This window comes from Vitis riparia, chromosome 18 (genome assembly GCF_004353265.1).
Source record: "Vitis riparia cultivar Riparia Gloire de Montpellier isolate 1030 chromosome 18, EGFV_Vit.rip_1.0, whole genome shotgun sequence".
Lineage (NCBI taxonomy): Eukaryota > Viridiplantae > Streptophyta > Magnoliopsida > Vitales > Vitaceae > Vitis > Vitis riparia.
The window spans coordinates 35,005,320-35,028,837 of NC_048448.1; the positions used below are offsets into that span (position 1 = coordinate 35,005,320).

Genomic DNA, 23,518 nt, shown 5'->3' on the forward strand with positions numbered 1-23,518 from the left:
AGCTTCTGGAGACTCCTATACTTAGCCATGAGTGGGAAGAGTGTCGAAAGTTCTAGAGAAGCTTAGAGAAATCCACACATCTCTACACTATGGAATGCATGAGAGGAGTCCAAGGCTTTCTAGAGAATTCTAGAGGGCTCTTGTATATTCTTGTACATAAGTTTGTACATAGAATTATATAGGGTGTTCTAGAATCTTCTTGATTTGTAAAAAACCCTCCAAGGTTCCAGAGAGTTCCATTGATGCCTATAAATAGGTGAAGACCTTATTTGGCCAAGGCACCACCCCAAAGACCACCCAATAACCTAACCAACCAAGCAAGTGAGTTCCTAGAGCACTTGTAAAGCTTCATTTGAGCAATAAAAGCTTCCATTCTTTAAGAGTTGCCTATTACACCTTCTAAAGTTTCCAAGTCGTGAGCATCTTAGCCTACCAAGTTAAGCATTGGGAGTAAGGTTGACTTAACAAGATCAAGTGTCTTGACTTGTCTAAGTGTTGCACGAACTTAGGAAAAGACTAAGTCCGTGACATTACGCTCTGTTTGTTAAATTTAAAGACCCTTAGGAAGTGTTTCCATGCACCCTATTGGTTAAAGGTTAGGAATGGAGATATCCAAGTATTTCCAACACTAGCGACTAAATGCAAGATCCCCATAAATTGGTCTTTATAATATAATGAGGTGAATGTTATCAACATTTCAAGATTACCTTTACAATCCTTTAATCTCAGATCCTCTTATTATATGATCAACTAGCATCTTCTAACTCTCCAATTGGTAATCGGATATGTTAGATTCCACTAAAGGAATTACCATAGCCATAATTTTATTATCAAATGTTCTTAAGATCACCTAAAGGGATACACTATCTCAAACCTATGAGATATCATGGTGCATATCTTGAGAAAACCTGTTGCCACTTACCTTGTCAATAGTGACTCAATCCATATGGAATATATGATCACATTAGGATTTCAGCTATAGGTTAAAGTCACTAAAGACCTTAGCACTAGTTTTATATTTTCTTAAAGTTGAGATATCATATAATGTAGTAGCTTGGTGAAGTCGTGATTAGTTAATAGTCAATATTATGACTCATTATAGGTTTTGTCCAATATGTAACAATGTATACTAGTACACTAACCATGAGAATCTTATCCTAATGACTAAGATAAGATATCATTCTAATTAGAAGGCAGTGTTCTACAATTTCAAATAGATTGCCTAAGTCTGTGAATTGATTGTGAACAATTCATCAACTTGCAAATAACTCATGACTTATATCTTCTATGCAATTTTTAATACACTCGAGTTATGTGGAATAGAAATGGTATTGGTCTAAATGTTCAACATATAATGCATAAGTAGAATAGTGAAATGAGAACTAGAATCATAAGATAAATATTAATGAAATTTATTTATTGTTATATTATGCAATGTTTTTCAAAACTTTATCTTAACAAGTTTAAAATTATTATTATTATTATTTTATTTTAAAAACTCTTGAACTACACATGGTTTTAAATAATATTTTGAGTTTTTTTCTTAATAAATAAAGCTTGTTTGATTGAAAATTAATGTTTTATTTTTAAAAATAAAAAATTGTTTTAAAAAATTTATAACATTGTTTGATCATTATTCTTTAGAAATGGTTTTTAAAAACAAAGTAAAATAGATAACAATTTTTAGAAAATAAGTAGAGGTTGGCTTCGCTGTTTTTTTTATAAATAATAATAATAAAGGAAAACATAGAGAAATTTAAAAAACCATAAAAGCAAATGAAGTTGAATATGATATCTTTCTTCTTCATTCTCTTTTCATCGCCCAAGACCAATAAGTTCAATATAATCTTTCTTTAAATGATATGCAATTTAAAAAAAAAAAAAAAAAATTAACTTCTCTAAAAATTTTGATTGATCAAAGAGATTCCAAATCAAGCAATACTTTATATAATTTTTTTTTATTAATTTCTAAAAGTAATTTGAAACTCAAAAACTAATTCAATTAGCATTAGAAAGACATGAAATTCAAAACCGATCAAATTAACAATAAAAAGTCACATGCCTAAAATCAGTTTGAATAACTTTGCTAGTTTTTTCTTTATATATAATCATAAATTTGAGAAAATTTCCATTAGGTAAGTAAACTCCAAATTGAGTGAAACTTAATTTGTTGAAAGTGCTAATAAGTCTAGTAATTTTTAAAACAAAAACAATGACCTAATAAATACAAATAACTTATGAACAAAAATTGATTTAAAATGGCTCTATTATTTTTCATTTGTATATAATCATATTTTATGATTTTTTCCACTAAAGAAATGAATTTCAAATAGACTTTGTATTGAATTCATTAATAAGTTTAATAATTTTTAAAAATAATTTGAAACTGAAAAAGTATATACAATCACTACAGAAAATAGTAGGTCAAAACTGATACATTATAAGTCATAACTCTAATGTTTATCCTATACACATAACCATATTTTCAAAATTTTCTCACCAAATACATAAATTCTAAATGGAGTGAGACATGATTAATGCTTTAAATTCTTTGATGAATCTTATAATTTTTAAAAATAATTTAAAATTAAAAAAATAATTAATTGGGTACAAATTAAATACAAAATGCGTGTATGTAATGAAAATTTTGATTCATTTATATCTTTAAAATTAAAATTTATTTGTTTATAATTTAATTTAAAATAAAATAATATTATCAATTATTAATTTTAAATTATTATTATTTATTTTTAACAAATAAATCAAGTATGTTTTCACAAGGATGTTAATATCCATATTTTTATAAATATTTATAAATAATATAATTTATAGTTTTATTATAATATTAACATTCATATTTTATTTTATTTCATTCTCATCGTCATTTAAGTTATTCAATATGAGAATTGATGAGAAAAAAATAAGATGTTCACTCTCACTCTTCATTCCCTTGTACCAAACATACCCTTAAATGAAATGGACATGAAAGGAAAAGTATTGTAGATGCAAAAAACGGATGACCACCGTATTAATATATGTTATTTCTCATTTTAAAAATGATTATTAATGAAAAACTTCGAAGTTTTATAGCTCGTGTTGGTCGTGTGATTTAAAAATAATTTTTAAAAATTTATAATATTATTTACCCGTTGTTTTCTGAAAATAATTTTAAAAAACAAAGTGAAATAAAAAATAATTTTTAAATAACAAAAACAAAAGAAAAACATAGGCCTCGTTTGGTTATGTTTTTTCAAATTCATTTTCAAAAATTGCTTTTAAGTTTAAAAATTAAAAAAAACAGGTTTTCTAAAACAAGTTTCAAAAAACATAACCAAATGACACTTATATTTTATAAACTTATTAAAGACACTTCTTCCTAATGTGTACACAAATCTTAACAAAAAAAAAAAAAATTGCACTTTTCTTCATTCTCACGCCCATAATTTTCTTTTTGTTTGTTACTCACTCTGTAAACTTTATAACAAAAAGTTTGAACTTCATTTATTCATAAATTTTATCATATTTTCACCAGCACCATATCGAGTTTTGAATTTTAATCATAGAAATCATCATACAAATATAAAATTTGCCAATATTTAAACATTTTTTTGTGTACCCTAAAAAAATTCCCCATTTTTATTTAATAATATATTTCCACTTTAAAATGTTTATGCTTATGGATCTTAAGAATTAAGAGAGAAAAAAAAAGCATATATAAAAATATTATAGGAAAAAAGAAAAAACTTGTATGAAAAATTAAATAAATAGGACAATGCATAAAAGACCATTTTACCCATAATTTATTCTTGAGCAAGAAGGGAATGATTCCATAGGGGGTTCCTGGTGGACCCACAACCCTTCTTAATTCCACATGTTTAATAAATATACTAAATCAGAGGAATGAGGCTTCTTTATTTTATTCCAAATGTGTAGTGAGGTTGACAGCGATTTTATACTATTTTTTTTTATGATTTTTAATAAAATATTTGTAAAAAATTAACTAATAATATTGGGATGTATGATAGTGTTAAGGCGTATGGAGCCTAATTGTTATCTAATGACATTTTAAATTCGGGTTTTTTGAGGATTTTATACATGTGATTTGATTACCCTATTTATATTATTTATATTATCATATGAGAGAGTGTTTTATTTTTTGGTTATTTGATTAAAAGGCCTCTTAAAACCCAATTTTTGAAATTTAACCTCCCACACTTTTTTAAAATCATTTGGACAAAAATGCCCTCATTATTTTATTGTAAAAATAATTTTTTTTTAATCTATATGTAAATACTTGAAATAGAAAATGACATTTATATAAAAAATGAGTTACTTTTCTAGAAAAAAACATGGGACGGGTTAGATTTTTTATTTAGGGATTATTTCATTGTTTTTAACCAAGTATATCTTTATTTTTTAAGTATTAAGAGGGAGAAAAATGTAAAGAGAAAAACTTAGAAAGTGGGTCATTTTGGATTCTCGTGTTTTCTCTTTTCATTATAGTGAAAATTTACAGTGACCACAAGTGATATAATTTTCACATTGAAAGTGAACCATTATAAATCTCACATGTAAATTTTTCACATTAGTTTATTATTATTTTCAAAAAATATGATTAAGGTGTTCTAATCTTAACCATAGTTGGAAAATTATTTTAAAAATTATGGCAGAAATCATTTTTTTAAAATTAAAGTTAATGGCTTCAAAAAAATTACTTTTTATTGATTTGTCATAAATTATTGAAAATTTTCAACCATTGTAATATAAAAACAATTTTATGTTTTTGAAAATTTTGTATTTGATTGAAAATTTGAAGCCTAATTTAAGACATTTCTCCAATTAATTTCATAAAATATAGTACAATGTTTTATAAAATTAAAAGTATTTACCTATATATGAGACAAATTAAAGAACTTAGTGGAATTTTATAACATGCTAAAAATAAATTATTTGAATGAATTATTTAGTAAATTAAGATCTTGGATTGGTAAGTATACAAAAAATCAAATGAGTATAATATTTCTATAGATAATGATAATAATAAAATTTATAACATGTTTATAAACATAAGATTTCATTAATAATAACCCTTATTTATTTATTTATTTTTTCATTTTTTAAACTTATCTTGGATATTTCCAAAACCAGATTGATAATCGAACTAGGAAAAATTATTAGTTCATGATTTGATAGTTAAATCACCGTTAAAATGATGATATTATAAATGTACAATTTATTTATTATTAAAATTTTAAAAATTATTAAAAATAAAAAACTAGTTGTATGATAAACGGGACTTTCACCATTTCTTCAGGCTGATAAGCTTAATCTTCATAAACAAAACTCCAACAAATATATAGAAATTTTTTTTTTTCAAAATTTTTATAATTCTTATAAATCCAATAGCATTTTGATTGCATAATTACAAGATGGTTTTGCATTTTTGGGTGTTTCTTAGTAGGGCCTTTGAAATAACATTGCTTTCAAAAAGCAAAGCAAATGTGATTGGGAAGCATAAGTTGAGAGCTGAAGCTAACGTTTTTTTGCATGGTGACAAAGTTCCATCATTTTGGCTTAAAAATTAAAAGATGATTCGAATTGTTTAGTTATTAGGAATAGATTAATTGAATCGTAATTCAATCATCGATTTAAGTGGTTTAGGACTCGTTTGATCCTCAAAACCAAGGGTCAAATCAAATCGGAGACCTATTGTTTGTTTGGTTCGGTTCGGTTTTTAAAATATTATTTTAAATTTTTTAATAAAATAAAATATTCTAAAAAAGCAAAAAGAAAATAGAAAATAAAGGTTGAAGAATTAAAAAGGGGCAAACAACCGCCACTTCTCTCTGTTGCCTGGTGGTTGCACCGGCCATTCAACACCGTGCTGTCAACAATCTCATTTTTCTCTCCGTGTTGCTTTCTGGGTTTTGCTTCTTTTGATCTAAATTGGGGCGGCTTTCTGATTCGATTGAGCTTCCTTTCCGTCTGGGTTTCCCAAATTCTCTCTGTAAAGTTGGTTCTTTGGGCTCAAGTTTCCTCTGATTACAGCTAAATTTCGTTGTTCGAGTGTTGCGGTATTCATATTTTTTTATCACAACAAAATCGTTTTTCATGTGTTGTTTGGGTTGGAAGCTTTGTTTCCTTTGATGGGTATTGCTCAAATCATGTGAATTTCACGTTTGGTTACTGTTGAAGAGTACTCATTACCCATATGATGATTTGGATCAAACAATGGGAATTTGACATGGGCGTTGTTCAATCGTGTTGAATTTCAAATTGAAGTTCATATTCAGCACTTTCGGAGATCATACAATTGATTATTTGCCTGACTGATATCAATATTTGCTTCGGAGTCACTTCTACTGCAGATTCCGAGGCGAAGTTTCTGCCTTTTTTGTGGCTTTTAGTCTTAGTTTCTCATCTTTGGCCGAAGTGAAGACCACCCATTTGATAATTAGCGTAAGAGAGCACAATATTTGCTTTGAATTGTTTTAATGGCGGATTTCGGATCAGAGAGTGCAGTTTTGGGCTCAGGAACGGATGGAAGCAGTAGAAAATGTGAAGGGGAAGCTGGGGTTTCAGGTTTGGAAGGTAGTGGTTCATGTGAAGCTGAAGGAACTTCTGTTGAATTATTGAAGAATACACCATCAAACATTGCGAGATTGGAAGATCAGATTGAGCACTGTGAGGAAAGGCAGAAGTATCTTGCACAGACTAGGAGTCCCTCTGATGGCAGTGATGTTCGTTGGTACTACTGCAAAATCCCTTTGGCAGAGAATGGTAAGATTTTTTTGGCTAATTTGAAACTGTTAATTGGCTTTTCTTTGGTCTACTTGGCTTGATTATTAGTCTTACTTCTTGTTTTATTACAGAGAGTTATGGGAGAAAGAGAAGAACTTAAAGGCATAGTTGTTAAAAACTTATGATAGACTATATGATGCAACGATACTGCAACTTTTTTATGGAAATAGATACATATCACAATCCGCATCTTATCTTAAACTGTATCTTATGATACCTATATGATGATACGTGATACAGTGATATTCACTTTCAACCATTTTTCATAATTTTTAAGAAAAATCAATTTCATTTTTTTTTAAAGAATTTATTATATTAATTGATTAAAATATATAGAAAGGTCAGAAATTGATCATAAAGGGGAGAAAGAGGTGAAGTAATCCTACATGAAAAACTGTATTCTTATTGTCAAAGATCATATTAGAAGTCAAGTAAATTTATTTTTATAGTGAATATTTAATAATTTTCATTTGAATGGCTTGCATGTGAATATTCAAAATGATGCTGATTAGTAAATAAAAACTTTTACTTAATATTTTAGTTTATTTATTTATTTTTTGGATTTTTTTTTTTTTTTTTTTGGTGGGGAAGGAATGAACGTGAAAGTTGGAACTTCGAAGATAATATGCCTTTGAATGTTAACATCGGAACCTTGTGATTAATACCTAGGTAGTGAATTTAGAATATGAGAGTGACCTAGATTTTTTTGATTATCTTATTATGCTAAAAAGGCTAGTCTTGGAACCATTAGGATTAATTTTATCTTGTAACTAGAGTTAGAGAGTTGTGATTTGTATTTTGACAATTGGCTATCTATGATCTTCTATTTCAGTCTTCACTGAAGTTGTATTAGGTGTTAATGTGACTGGGTACTGTACAATGTGTAGAGATAATGTGGAATGCAGTTTCATTGGTATTCTCACTTTGACTAGCAGGACTTCTTCTATTTTTACTCTTACCTATTTGGTAGATTGTAGGGGTCATGAGTTTTTTGATGTTGTCCCTTTGGTGGATTGCTTATGGTGGCAAACAAATTGCTCACCTTTTACTGTCTTATTCCTGCTTGTGATTAGTTCTCTCCTTTTGCCCCTTCCTCTTTCAACATCACATTTAATTTTCTTCCAGATTCTATTAGACATTTCCATGGTTTGCTACCAATTTTCATTGAATTCCAAATCTATATCAATCGTCAACATTAATAGGAAGGCCTCTATCTTATCTTCATATATTTGGACCCTTGATATCCTGGTGGATATCGAATTTTAATGCATTGTCAACAACCAACTGCAATCCTTCAAATCTCCTTCCAGAAATACACCAATGCAGCAGTGTCCTGCCTTCCCATTATTTGATAAGAAGGCTTCTTGTGCAGTATTTGACATCCTGGCTCCTTCAGGACCTTGGCCTGAGCAACCTCTGTTTCAGTCCTATAGAGCGAATAATCCAGCTTGTCTCTGCCAGGAAGGAAAAAAGACTAATGATTGGGAAATAACAGTGGAGGAAATGAATGCCCTTGAGGCCTGACTCAAATGGTAAAGGGATGGGGAGGTTTTGTGGGAGGTTCCAGGTTAAATTCCCAATGAGGACAAAATTTACCTATCAAAAAAAAAAAAAAAAACAGTGGAGGAAATGAACAGGACATGCCCAAACAAACATTGAGTTCTCTCCAGCTCAATGATGCAGAGCTAAGCATCAAACTCCGATAAGATCTTGTCATTCTAATTTCCTTGATCCAAGACACCAATCAGCTTGGGAAGGGAATAGATGAATCTTGCAGGAAGCAAACGGTCAGGTCTGAAACAAACCACATAAGCTGGGAAAACTGTCAGTCCAGTAATTAATGGGAAAGGTCTCCTCTGTCCCACATTATGCACGATTTGGACAAACTTCTATATTTCATTTAGGCAAATTTGGTGGAGGAATGATATTTGTAAACTTAGTAAGTGAATGTTTGTTGTGTGAGGTCAATGGTGCTGTGGGGGTGCAGGTGAAGAACTTTACAAAATGGCAGACTAACTCTGCATGTTAAGGGATTTATTATAAAGTGAAAAGTTAGAGAACTTTAATATGTGAAATTTCTAGGGAGTGGTGTGCCTGGCAGATAACAGTAAACATCAGACTTTTTCCCCTCTTATGTTTTGGTAATTTGTGAACAAGACAATTAATTGATTTCTTAACTGCTTAAATGTCATCATCATCTTCTTCTTCATCATCAATATCATTTGTTTTGCTATCAAAAGAAATTAATATGTCAGCATTAGATATTTACTCTTACAGTATGTTTATGTTGATAACATTTACCATCATTGTTCCTACAGAGCTGGCTGCCTCACTCCCTAGCACGGAGATAGTGGGGAAGAGTGATTATTTTCGATTTGGAATGAGGGACTCTCTTGCAATAGAGGCGTCTTTCTTACAGGTTATTTATTGACTTCGTAGTTGGTTGGTTGAATGTTTAATCTTACCTTTGTGTAATTACCCGAGATGGCTTCCTAAAGTACTCATTTTGTGACAGCTAAACCATTTGTCAGCTATTATTACAATTTTTTTTCTTCTACTTTTTCATGTTTGATTTACTAATATCAGATTCAGTTTAGAATTACCTTGGGAAGTTGAAGGAACTTGTCAGAGAAATAAGGATGCAACTGTCCATGAATATTTAATTGTGTAGTTCAAACAATTATTTGCAACCAATACTTGCTGCAAGATCTAAACAATAACAGTTTCCATTTAATTAGTTGCTTATTGAATATGTATTTGCAGAGAGAGGAAGAGTTGCTCTCTAGCTGGTGGAGAGAATATGCAGAATGTAGTGAAGGTCCTAAAGAACGACCTAAATCCGGTACTAATTCTGATTTGAAACTAAAAGCATCTTCTTCAGAGAATGCTCGACCAGCACAACTCTATGAGGTTGAAGAAGAGAGAGTTGGTGTCCCTGTAAAGGGTGGACTCTATGAGGTAATTTTTTTAATTAGTTTTTTTCTTTTTCTTGTTTCTGCTTTTGTTAATGATCTCCTTTTTGTTTGTTGTATGGTACTCCAAGTGAAACTAGCATAATGATTGTATTAGGTTTCAGAAACTTTCAATATCTTTTTCTGAAGGTAGTGCCAGACTTGAAAGTGAGCAAGTAAAGTCAGTTGGAGAACCTCTTGATTTTTCTAAAAAATATCAGAGATGATGACATATTATGGAAAGCAAAAAAAAAAGGCATATAAGATATTTTGTTTCCAACATCCACGTTTTCTGAGAAAATAAAAAGCTTAATTGGCAACAGTGAGCTTTGCCCCTATTAAATACACTGATGAAACAGGATCTCCTATATGCTCTATCAGTTGATACTTTCCTCCCTCTATCCTGAAAAACCTGTTCTAATAGTTTTTTAATGGAGGCACTCATCTCTTTTGTAATTATGTTTCTTGGGGAGGACATTTGTAAAAATCCACTGTGCTGATGTGGCATATCAAACTGGACGTAGCTCTCTGAGCTCAATTTAGTAATGATCCCCTATCTGCAGATCATTGTGGTTACTGTGTCATTTGTTTTACTATTATTCACCAAATGATGGAACATGGTTTCTAGCATGCTTTGTTGGTTTTTTTTTTGTTAGCAGTATACTGATCCTGGCTAGCATATAGAATATACAGTGGGAATGAGTGTGTTGTTGAACTCTTTATGTATAAACAACATTGTAGCATGAATCTGGCTCACATTTGTCTATTTTGTTTGATACTTTGTTATTTTATATCCATCCCTTTTAAATTGCTGTTTGATGATATGCAAAACTCCCAGTTTTGAGTTAAAACTCCATAATTTTAGGAACTTCCTCAAGCACTTTGTTCTGTTCGTTTATCTTTAACAATGCTTTTTTAAAATTGAAGTTCTTTAATTTCTGCAGGTGGATTTAGTTAAGAGACATTGCTTTCCTATTTATTGGAATGGAGAAAATCGGCGTGTTTTAAGAGGTCATTGGTTTGCTCGCAAAGGGGGACTCGATTGGCTTCCACTTCGTGAAGATGTTGCTGAACAATTAGAGTTTGCATATCGTGGACAAGTATGCAATAGCAGCAGAATCTACTACTTTTTTAAAGTTTATTATTTGATTTGGCAGATCACATAATTCTTGTTGTACAAGTTGGTAGCTCTTGGGTCTTGAGTTTAGGTCCATGGTTTGTGTTTTTTTAATTGCTGTCACCTGTATTCAGAATTCTTTCCTACAGTTTTCAGTTAAAATTAGGGACAAGATTGTTGTTTATTTCTTATCTCCAGGTTTGGCATCGGAGGACATTTCAACCATCAGGGCTTTTTGCAGCTCGAATTGATTTACAAGGCTCTACCCCGGTATGTGTATCGTTCTGTGATAGGAGCATTTATGATCCTCTGCTTCTTAATATCTGGTGTATAGATATATTTAGGGTTTTTTTTTTGTAGGGACTCCATGCACTTTTTACTGGAGAAGATGATACTTGGGAGGCTTGGCTAAATGTTGATGCTTCTGGTTTTTCGAGTGTTATTAGTTTAAGTGGAAATGGAATTAAGTTAAGGCGTGGATATTCTCCATCTCTCTCACCAAAACCGACCCAGGTCTGTACCTTCTCCATTTTTTCTGTAATGCATCGACAGGAGAAATTTTGCTACTACCTTTTCTCCCATAATTTTTATATATTAATCCTTGATCAGATTTTCAGGTTCTTGGGCAGTTCGGCTGTCAATACCACCAATTAGTGTTTTGTCTTGTTAGTTGATGTTTCTATGATTGATGCTTGAAGATTCAATTCATGTGGACACCAGTTTTCATTTACTTAACACCAAATGAAATTTGTTGAACCAATAAATAGAATTCTTTTTTATTTTGATAAGTAAAGAGAGTTGAACCAATAAATAGAAATAAGTCATTGATAAATTTTATAACATTTTTTTTCATAAGAGAATCTGCAGAAGTTGTTCATTAATGATTAATGTTAGATATGCTGATGTAGTTTGACCTAGGCTGGTTGCCTATAATCAAACAGGTGGGCTAGGGATTTTGCTTTTTAGGGTTTAAGGGGAGAAATAAGGGATAAAGTTTATGGTACAGAAAAATAAAATAAAAGAATATAGAGAGAAGATGCGAAGAAGAAGAGATGGAAACCTTAGAGTCTCATTAATGTCTTCTAAGAGTTTCACCTAGAAGAAAATCAATGGAGTCTCATGATTGAGAATTGCAACACTTGCAAAAGGACTAATATTATTTAATCACCAATCAATTATTTTGGTTTACATTAATTAGCTTTATTTATAGACTCCTCTAAGAAATCCAAAGTCTACTAGGATTCTCATAACCTATTATGACTCTAATTCTAATTCTCCTATAACCTACTTAGTTACTCCTAATTTAACTCCAACAAATACTAATCCTAATTTAAATACTACTAGTACTAATCCCAATTTAATTCCAACTAATACTAATTCTCTTTCTTGATGTATATTTTGGTGATTCATCCTCATCATATGGTGTATTTAGTATTAGTTAGAATGGATTCTTCTCATATTTTTGTCATTTTTAGCAGCCCGAATTGCTAATGTATTGGGTGGGATTGCATCCTCTTGATATATTATAAAGGAAGAAATAGGTGCCATTGGGCAGTCTACCTCATAAAGGATCTCTTCATTTCTCTATTTATCTATCCATGTATCAATTATTTATCTAGTGTGGTTTACATTAATGTTTTCATGAAAGCTGAGTTTGATGATTTTCACAACCGTTGAAAAATGGAAGGCAAAATTTTCTATTTCTTTTAAACATTTAAATACAAAAGTTGAATAAAGAGAATACCTATACAATAATGATATTACTGTAATTAACAATGAGATTGAAAAAAGGATAGCAGCCATTATATATTTTCTTTTATTAGGCACTTCATTATATATTTGCTTTTATTTTGCCTACAAAATAAAAGGATAGCTGCCACCATTCTCATTGAAAACGAAAGATAATTTTCTAGTCGAAAAGGGCAAAATGTAGAAGAGTTCAACTCAGTTCAACAAAATCAAGTATTCATCAGAAAACTAATAAAAGGCTTTGGGTTCAAAGTGATGGTTACCATCCTAGGGTGGTTAATTGATCAACATATGTTGGTTTATATTTCAAATGGTAGGGAAAAATTGAAAATACAATTTGATTGGGAGAGTTTCAATTGAAAATTCTCAAGGGGGTAAACAGTTCCCAATAAACCTAATGGGGTAGAAGCTTCTTTCTTAGCTAGCCTTTCAGCTTCCTTATTTGCTCACCTTTCCCTCCAAGTAACCTCTAATACTCTAGGAGATAGGACACCAAAGATAGAGCTATTGCTGGACCTTCAATTATCATATTTGTTTATTCTAATTCTAATCTTGACACAACATAGGTTTTGGCTTCGATACCACTTAACATAGAGGCGTGTAAGGATATGCTTTAGTAATGATAGAAGATTTCTTCTAGTACTTTCTGATTTTCTTAGAGAAAATACCAAAGATTGGGCATGTTTGGTAACTATTCTTGTAATTAGTTTTCTTACTTGGAAAACCTATTTGACAAACTTTTGATAGAAAGCAGATTTTTCAGAAGTTGTTATGAAAGCGGGTTTTTTTAAGAATGAATTTTAGATGTTTTTAGTTTTTTTAATAGAGTGTTGTGAGTAATAGTTGAAAAGATGGAGAATACTTTGGAAATTTTTCATTGTACGTAAGTGTATAGGATTTTCATGGAAAATAGGCTGAGAAAGTTGTTTTTCAATTTTTTTTTTTTTTGAGAACTATAAGCATTGCCTAATTGATTTTGATGAATGAATACTAAGAACAATAGGGAAATAAAATTCTAAAGAGAAATTATGAATAAGCTAGCTTATTGATGAATAGTGTAAAATAATCATATTGATGAATAGTGTAAAATAATCATGGAATTGTATTTCTTGTGTTGATGGAGGAACTTATTGTGAATATATAGAATTTACTGGGAAAACAATAAAGGAAAATAATCATACTGATAGCCTAGTATGTTAAGGAGCATGATATGAATATTGAACCCAAATTCTGTAAGCTTAAACTTTTAGGAAAATTGGTTGTTCAACATGGTATTAGAACTTGGTTTGGTAGGAGGTCATGAGTTCGAGTCACTTCTCTGTAATTTGCATTTCCCTTATTTGTTTGTTGGATGTGAATCCAAATTTGGTCTGTCTTTGTCTATTGGATATGAATCCAAATTCTCTGTTTGTCTTTGTCTCTTCACATGTGGGTATGGGACCGCATGTGAGGAAGAGTGCTAAGGAGTATGATATGCATATTGAGCCCAAATTCTGTAAGTTTAAGCTTTTAGGAAAATTGGTTGTTCAACATAGTATACATTGAATGTAGACACTATTAGTCAACTGCACAAACAAGTAAGGAATCCCTAATTTGTCCTTGATACATCTTGCTCAATCCAATTAGGAAAGTTAGGATTTTCAACAATCCCCCTTGAGTTGGTGAGTAAATGTGTTCTTTAATCCCAACTTGCTTGTAATAGCTTAAAATGAGTGAGTTGTGAGTCTTGTAGTCAAAATGTTAGCCAATTGTTTTTTTGTGCATGTGTAGGGAGGGCATATTAGCCCAATGTATAAATTTTCTTTAATGAAATGGTAATCTATTTCACATGCTTGGTCCAATCATGTTGAATTGGATTGTGAACTATATTTATTATAAACTTATTATCACGATAGAGTCTCATTTGCTCTTCCCATTTAATTTCAAGATTAGTTAGTATAATTTTCATCCTGAGAAGTTCACTTACAACTTCTCACCCCATATTCCATAGCTTTAAATCCTGCCTCGACACTTGATCTTGCCACCATTGATTGTTTATTACTTCTCCAAGTAACTGAATTTCCTAAAAAAAAAGTATAGTATCCGAAAGTTGATCTTTAATTGTTATTGATCCTGCCTAGTTTGCTTCTATATAGGCTTCAAGAATCATTCTGCTTGTCTTTAGAAACAAAATACCTTTGCATGGTGTTGATTTCAAGTAACTAAGTATTCTGAAAACTGCCTCTATATTTATGTCCTTGGGGTTATGCATAAACTGACTTACCACACTGAAGTCGAGTGTGAGACAAGTAAATCAATTTTCCTGTAACTCATTGATACCTTTTTCGATCTACTGGTGCATGATCTTTTCCTTCATCAAGCTTTTGATTTGGCTCAATTGGAGTCTTTGCTGGTCGGTCTACTTCCTAGCATTTCAGTATCTAGTGCTGCTGCGAGATTACCATTCCCTCTTTCTAGTGAATTCGATCCCAAGAAAATATTTAAGCCTTCCAAGGTCTTTTTAATCTTAAATTCCTTTGCAAGCTATTTCTTCAGTCTTCTAGCCTCTTCCAAGTCATTTCTTGTCATGATAATGTCATCAACATACACAATTAAGAGCTGTAATCTTTCCTGTGTTTGAGTGCTTAATAAGCAACGTATAATACCTTTGGCTATGACTAAAACTCATATTCTTCATTGCCCTAGCAAACCTCCTAAACTAGGCCCTTGTACTTGTTTAAGGCCTTACAAAGCCTTCTTAAGTCTATAAACATTATTTCCATTGAAATCTTCCTCTAGACCAAGTTGGATTTCTATATGGACTTCCTCCTCTAAATCGACCTGTACAAAAGCATTCTTTACATTGAATTGTTGGAAGAGTCAATTTAAGTTAGTAGCGAAGGATAACAAAATACGAATGATGTTTATTTTTTCCACCGGGGCAAAGTTTCTTGATAATGTATCCCATAACTTTGTATGTACCCTCTAGCTACTAATCTCACCTTATACCTCCCTGGTGTACCATCTACTTGTAATTGGTAGTAAACATTCATTTAAGCCGAACCTTTTTTTTTTGTCTTTTTCAAGAGGGAAGATCAATAGTTTCGCAAGTATTATTTTTCCTCAATGCACTCATCTCTTTGAATGTAGCCTTCCTCCAATTTTCATCTCTAAGAGCCTCTTGAACAATTTTAGGCATCTCTATTGAATTAAGTGTGGAAACAAAGGCATGGAATATAGGAGACAAATTATCAAAGGAGACAAAATTAGCTAAGGGATGTCGGGTGCATTGTCTTTTACCTTTTCTAACAGCAATAAGGTAAATCAAGATCATTAATGACATTAGAGCCAGAGACTTGTTTAGTACATGTTTCAGGGTTAGTGATTGGAGCATTCAGAGATTCTTGGACTGGCTGCATCCTCCTTGCCTAGACCTTGAGTAGGGCCACATGATCCTCACCCTCTCTCCTTTGTTCGATGTGCTTAGGTTGGGGTAATTTTGAACGGGCTGTTTGGGTCTTTAGGTGTTATTATGGAGGTGGTTACTGCATAAGCTCTAGCCCCTATTGAAAGATTAAGAAATGTTGGAAAAAATGACAATAAATGTTCTGCCTTTCTTTAGGTATACAACAACCACAATGGCAATAATAACAAATAATACTCACCATCATCATTGTAATCTTTATCTGCTTTCATTTGCAATCTTTTTTATTTTCTTTTTATCCTTGTTTGGTGACTGATTCAGCTATCTGTTAATCTTATTATGTTATGGTTTCTTATTTGTGAAAATTATTTAATTCATTCGTAAGTGCAAATCCCCTGTTACTTGCCACTAAAAAAGGTAACAGTTGCAACCATTTTGTTGCACTAGGATGAATTACGTCAGCAGAAGGAGGAGGAAATGGATGATTACTGTTCTCAGGTATGCAATATAGTTTTCTCCCTTGACAAAATTTCACTTTTCTTACTGTAGCCTTCTGCTCCTTGTTATTTTGGATTCTTTGTGCCGTTGTAGTGTATATATACTCTTCTTTATGAAGTTTCCAAATTATTAATATTTTTATTAAGGAATCTTATTGTATAATATCAGCTGAAAGTAACTTACAAACCAGAAAAATATTGGTATTTGGTAGTACTTGAAGCCAGAAATTCACAAGCAAATGGAAACAGAGGAGGGCTCTAAACTGTAGAAATTTCCTAGAAGAAGTAGGTGGCTTGAATAAGAAGTAGAGAACGTCATGGGTGCTAACTTTATGCATCTTTCTCTCCCTAATAAATAGCAAACTAGCAAATGAAATAGTAAGACAGATGATTGATGATAGAAATAGAATTGAATATCCAAATATAACATCAAATTCTTAACATTTCAAACCAGGTTAAATTATTTGAATGGACAGTTTTGGTTGTGGGGAAAAATTCTAATTTGTTTTGAGAAGAGACCTCTTCAAATACTTAAGGAAAAAGGAAACTTTCTCCTGCAAGCAAAGAAGCAAAATTATCAACCATAGAATTGTTAGATTCTTTATGTTAGTGATGAGTATTATTGGTAACACCTTTAAAGGAGTTGAAAACATGTTTGGTTGTATTGTGTGTGTGTGTTTCTCTGTTTTTATTTTAAGAGAGCAATTGTAGGATTCTTGCAATTTTAAAAGCAAACACTTCTCTCAAAGAAAATGGACTGGAACAAACAAAACACAAGGTGGTATACTAGGTACTTGTGTCAGGCTACTCAAAGATGCTTGTTCCTGGAGATTTTTTGGTAAGGGAGAGAGGATCAAGTGGGTAGGAACTTTATTTCCACCAAGTTTATGTTCCTTACCTACCATCAAAGAACCAGAGTAGGGTTTTTTGGGTATCTCCTCCTCATGTGACCATGATCTCTTGGATGGCACTATGAAAGATTGAGAGGGGGTGGTCCTTAAAACAAGTTTCATCTTTGTTGAGTAACCAACCTTCCTAAAAACTTAAATTGTTAGGATTTGAGCCTACTATATATATGATTCTCTAATATCCCCCTCGCATATGACTGCACATGTGGGAGGCAAAGATAGTAGCAGCAGCAGACAGATAATTAAACAAATAAACAGATGAGGCTTTCGGTTAATAAATGCCCTGATACTGTGTTAATTAACAAACTTTCTTGAAAGCTTATGGCATTAAGCTGTTAGGATTTGAGTCTACAATGTATATCATGCTCCAACAATGTTATCATGGAGGATAAAATTCTTGTCTGGAAGTTGGTTTAGAATAAAATTCTTGCAGTGGAGCATTTGATTGGCTGAAATTGTGTGCTTTCTAATTTGGAGCACAATTCATTTTCCAGTGTATATCCCTGTGTCATCTTCATTCTATTTCTCTGGAGAGAGTTGGATATTTTTGAAAGAAATTTGTGACCACACATCGGGTTGCTGCCTCCAAGCTTTAAAATGCATCATTTTGATATGGAAAATGGAAAACTTTTCTGTGCATCATCTTTTGGGTGTATTTTTGAAGGGGGCCATATGTGAAGATTTTTTATTGGAAGGAGCTTTTATTAAGCATGGGAGATCTTCCTAAGCGAGTTGATTATTTGGGTTTGGAGCTAAGGAGTTTGGGTTACTTCCCTTGATTTTTATTGTATCATCAAGGTGTTTGATCTTTGGGTATAGAATTTTCTCCAAAGTTGGAAATCTTGCCATGTGGAAGAGGGCTACTAACCGGAGGTGGTACATAAGCAAGTTTGAAATGCTGAACATGTCTGTTTAGTTCGAAAACTCAAAAAAGTCCATAAATATTATAGTTTTGATGAGATTTGCACGCTTGTAAAACGTAGGAAATTTAACATATTGTTAGATAGTGTACAGTTATTTCAGTTATTTACTTTTCTTTTTTTTCCTTATTGTATTATGGGTCCCACTAGCATGTATATATATACCCAAGTCCAATGTGTATTATTAATAGTTTTTTAATAACAAAAATTAGGGATTCTCCATTTTCTCTCTTTTCACATGGTATCAGAGCCTAGGGAGAAAAAAAACCTAATTATTTCCGGTTTATCCGTGAATCAATTCTGGGAAACCTTTCAGTGACCTTGTTTCATTCCGGTTACCTTCCCCATCTCCTAAAGCTTTCCGGTCAATCGTATCGCCGTCAGAAAACCCTCACTGCCGGCGATTTTTTCCGGCGAAGTCCTTTTCCGACACCGACCATACCATCAGGTGCGCAAGGAGGAGATCTTCAAGTTTTGTCAAAGCACCGGAGGGAGAATCTTAGTCACGCGCAGGCCACGCGCATTTCTTCTCCGGCGGCCTGAACCTCACGCGTCGGCGCATGAGGGTGCGTGAAGCACTTTCCGGCAACGTGCTTCCACCTCCAGCCTCGCCTGACGCCGTTTAGCCACTCTCCATCTGTGCTTGTGTCACCCCGAGCCCTGCACGTGTCTTAGGAAGTGTTCTTCTACCCTTCTAGTAGTGCCACATTTGTTTTTCTTTACTATTTGGTCTCTCACAGCTGCAGATTCTCAGTTTTTCTTCTTTTAGCCGCGATCTGAAGCCATATTAAGGCTCTCTTTGATCCAAACATATTTCGTTCTCTAGATAAGTAGATATGACTACTAAAAGTTCCATTTTTTCCTCTATTATATCTGGATCTCCTATGATTATTTTGGAGAAATTGGTTGGCAGTGAAAATTATTTGTCCTAGTCTGCTTATGTGGAGCTTTGGTTTATGGGTCAAGGTTATGAGGATCACCTTGTTACGCAGGAGGCGGATATCCTTGAGGTTGATAGAGTACAATGGAGGAAGATATATGCATAGTTATGTAGTGTGTTATGGCAATCAGTTGATCCTAAGATTCCGCTTCATTTTCGGGCCTACAAAACATGCTTTAAATTTTGGAATCAGGTGAAAGGGCTATACACGAATGATATCCAATGTCTTTATAAGGTGGCTTCTTCTATTGGCAATGTCAGACAACAAGACATGGATTTATCTACTTATATTGGCTAGATTGCCTCTCTTAAGGAGGAATTCTTGACCGTGATGCCTCTTACTACTGATGTTGGGGATCAGCGAACATAGATTGACAAGTTCTTCATGGTTCTTACGCTTATTGGCCTCCGTCCAGATCTTGAGACCGTCCGCGATCAGATTCTTGGCAGTTCCTCTGTTCCATCCTTGGATGATGTGTTTGCTCGCCTCCTCTGTATCTTCTCCACTCAGACTTTGCTATCTGATAACACTTCAGATTTTTCTGTGTTAGTTTCTCAAACTAACTCTCGAGGAGGACATAGTGGTAACCGAGGTAGAGACCAACGTCCTCATTGCACCTATTGCAATAAGCTTGGCCACACTCGTGATCGGTGTTATCAGTTACATGGGCGGCCTCCCCGCACTGCCCACGTGGCCCAATCATCTGATCCTCAGCAGCCTCAGCCTCCGAGCTCCTCCATATCTCAGGGTATTTTCTTCACTAACAGTGAGTATGATGACTATCTCCACTATTAGGCCACCAAGTCAGCTTCTGTTACTTCTGTTGCCCAGACTGGTAATGCTTCTGCTTGTCTTACCCACACATCTTCTCTTGGACCTTGGATTCTAGATTTTGGCGCTTCTGATCACATATTTGGTAATAAGGATCTTTTCTCTTCTATTACTACTACCTCTGCCTTACCTATTGTTACCTTAGCTAACGGTTCTCAAACTGTGGCTAAAGGCATTGGTTTGACACATCCTCTCCCTTCTCTACCTCTCACTTCTGTCCTTTATACTCCTGAGTGTTCCTTTAATCTTATCTCCATCAGCAAAATCACTCGTACTCTTAACTGCTCTATTACTTTTTCTGATAAATTTGTGACCTTGCAGGACCGGAGTACGGGGAAGACGATTGGCATAGGACGTGAGTCTCAAGGCCTCTATCACCTCACCTCGCCTTCAACTCCTGCAGTTTGCATTTCCACTGATGCTCCCCTCCTCATCCACAGTCACCTGGCCCACCCTAGTCTATCCAAGTTCCAGAAAATGGTCCCTCGTTTTTCATCTTTGTCGTCGCTTGCGTGTGAGTCCTGTCAGCTTGGGAAACATACTCGTGTCTCGTTCCCAAAGCGTTTGAATAATCGGGCAAAGTCTCATTTTGAACTTGTCTACACTGATGTTTGGGGTCCTTGTCGGACCGCGTCTACTTTAGGATTTTAGTATTTTGTCACTTTCATTGATGACTATTCTCAATGTACTTGGTTATTTTTAATGAAAAATTGAGCTGAGTTATTCTCTATTTTCCAGAAATTTTATTCTGAAATCCAAACCCAGTTCAATATTTCTATCCGTGTGTTACGCAGTGATAATGTCAGGGAATATTTTTCTGCACCATTTACTTCATTTATGTCCCAACATGGGATCTTTCATCAGTCTTCTTGTGCTCATACTTCTCAACAAAATGGGGTAGCTGAACATAAGAATCGACTTCTTGTTGAGACAACTCGTACTCTCCTTCTCCATAGTAACGTTCCTTTTCGTTTTTGGGGGGACGCTGTTCTTACAGCATGTTATTTGATTAATCGTATGCCCTCATCTGTATTACACGATCAGATTCCTCATTCATTTCTTTTCCTGACCAACCACTTTATTTCCTTCCTCCTTGTGTTTTTGGTTGTATTTGCTTTGTTCATATTCTCACTCCTGGATAGGACAAACTTTCTGCCAAAGCCACAAAATGTATTTTCTTGGGATATTCCAGACTTCAAAAGGGTTATCGTTGTTATTCCTCTAAGACTCATCGCTACTTTCTCTCCGCTGATGTCACCTTCTTTGAGGACTCACCATTCTTCTCCACCTCTGAGTCTCTTCCTGTTTCTGAAGTCTTACCTCTTTCTATTATCTCCCCAGCTGATGCAATGCCTTCTCGCCCACTTCAGGTTTATCATCGCCGTCATTGTGTCGTTGTTCCTCCTTCTTTGGCCGAGGTACCTATTGACTCATTTCCTATCCCTTCGGCTTCTCCTTCCCTGGCTCTGCCTCCTTCTGCTGACTTACCCATTGCTCTTCGGAAAGGTAATCGATCTACTCGTAATCCTCATCCCTTTTACAATTTTTTGAGTTACCATCGATTATCTTCACCTTATTCTGCATTTGTTTGTGTTATATCTTCTGTTTTTCTTCCCAAGAGCACCCCTGAGGCTCTTTCCCATCCAGGCTGGCGACAGGCAATGGTAGATGAAATGGCTGCTTTACACTCTAATAGCACTTGGGATCTTGTTGTTTTACCCTCTGGTAAATCTACAGTTGGTTGTCGTTGGGTCTACACAGTTAAGGTTGGCCTTGATGGTCAGGTTGATCACCTTAAGGCCCGCTTAGTTGCTAAAATGCTATACTCAGGTTTATGGTTCTGATTATGGTGACACTTTCTCTCCTGTTGCCAAGATAGCTTCTGTTCGTCTATCGCTCTCCATGGCTGTTATGCGTTCTTGGCCTCTTTATCAGTTAGATATTAAAAATGCTTTGCTTCATAGGGATCTTGCTGAGGAAGTTTAGATGGAGCAACCACCTGGTTTTGTTGCTCAAGGGGAGTTTAGTTTAGTGTGCAGGTTACGCCGTTCTTTGTATGGCTTGAAACAATCTCCTCGAGCATGATTAACCGTTTTAGTTCTGTTGTTTAGGAGTTTGGCATGTTTCGCAGTACAGCAAACCATTTCGTTTTCTATCATTATAACTCTTCGGGGCAGTGTATTTATCTGGTAGTTTATGTGGACGACATCGTCATTACAAGCAGTGATCAGAATGGTATTCATAAACTAAAGCAACATCTTTTCACCCACTTTCAGACTAAAGACTTAGGGAAACTCAAGTATTTCTTAGGGATTGAGATAGCTCAATCCAGTTCCGGTGTGGTTCTTTCCCAAAGGAAGTATGCTTTAGACATCTTGAAAGAAACCGGTATGTTAAACTGTAAACTGGTAGACACTCCTATGGATCCAAATGTCAAACTTATACCAGGACAGGGGGAGCCTTTAGGAGATCCTGGGAGATATCGGCGACTTATAGGTAAACTGAACTACTCACCATTACTTGTCCAAATATTTCTTTTCCTGTAAGTGTTGTTAGTCAATTCCTACAGTCACCATGTGATAACCATTGGGATGCTGTAATCTGCATTCTTCGATATATCAAAAGCACACCAGACCAAGGTGTGTCGTACAAGAACAGAGGTCATACTCAGGTTGTTGGTTATACAGATACAGATAGGGCTGACTCACCCACAGATAGACGTTCCACTTCCGGGTATTGTGTTTTTATTGGAGGTAACCTAATATCCTGGAAGAGTAAGAAACAAGATGTAGTGGCCAGATCTAGTGCTGAAGCCGAGTATCGAGCTATGACTCTGGCAACATGTGAACTCATATGGCTGAAACATTTTCTTCGGGAGTTGAGATTTGGAAAGAATGAACAGATGAAGCTCATCTGTGACACCAAGCCGCTTTACATATTGCATCCAATTCAGTCTTCCATGAAAGGACCAAACACATTGAAGTTGACTGTCACTTCATTAGAGAAAAGATCGCATCAGGATGTGTGACGACTAGTTTTCTCAATTTAAATGATCAACTAGCAGATATTTTTACTAAATCTCTTAGAAGTCCTAGAATTAAATACATTTGTAACAAGCTTGGTGCATATAACATATATGCTCCAGCTTGAGGGGGAGTGTTAGATAGTGTACAGTTATTTCAGTTATTTACTTTTCCTTTTTTTTCCTTATCGTATTGTGGGTCCCACTAACATGTATATATATACCCAAGTCCAATGTGTATTATTAATAGTTTCTTAATAACAAAAATTAGGGATTCTCCCTTTTCTTTCTTTTCACACATACCAACTATCACACTAACACCTTTATTATTGTTCTTTGTAAACATTGTTATATGTATGGAAGAGTTGGGCTTAGAGT

The 23,518-nt window shown here is 33.8% G+C and overlaps 1 protein-coding gene across 1 annotated transcript in view; it reads left to right on the forward strand.

The window, feature by feature from the left end:
- The first annotated feature begins 5,853 nt into the window (after nt 1–5,853).
- Nucleotides 5,854–23,518, forward strand: part of LOC117906170 (phospholipase SGR2-like) — a 31,897-nt gene continuing 14,232 nt past the window's right edge. The window contains 7 exon segments of the mRNA XM_034819131.1: nt 5,854–6,780; nt 9,120–9,220; nt 9,565–9,759; nt 10,697–10,852; nt 11,068–11,139; nt 11,230–11,382; nt 16,469–16,519. Of these exon segments, the coding sequence (XP_034675022.1) occupies nt 6,495–6,780; nt 9,120–9,220; nt 9,565–9,759; nt 10,697–10,852; nt 11,068–11,139; nt 11,230–11,382; nt 16,469–16,519 (1,014 nt within the window). The 5' untranslated portion in view covers nt 5,854–6,494.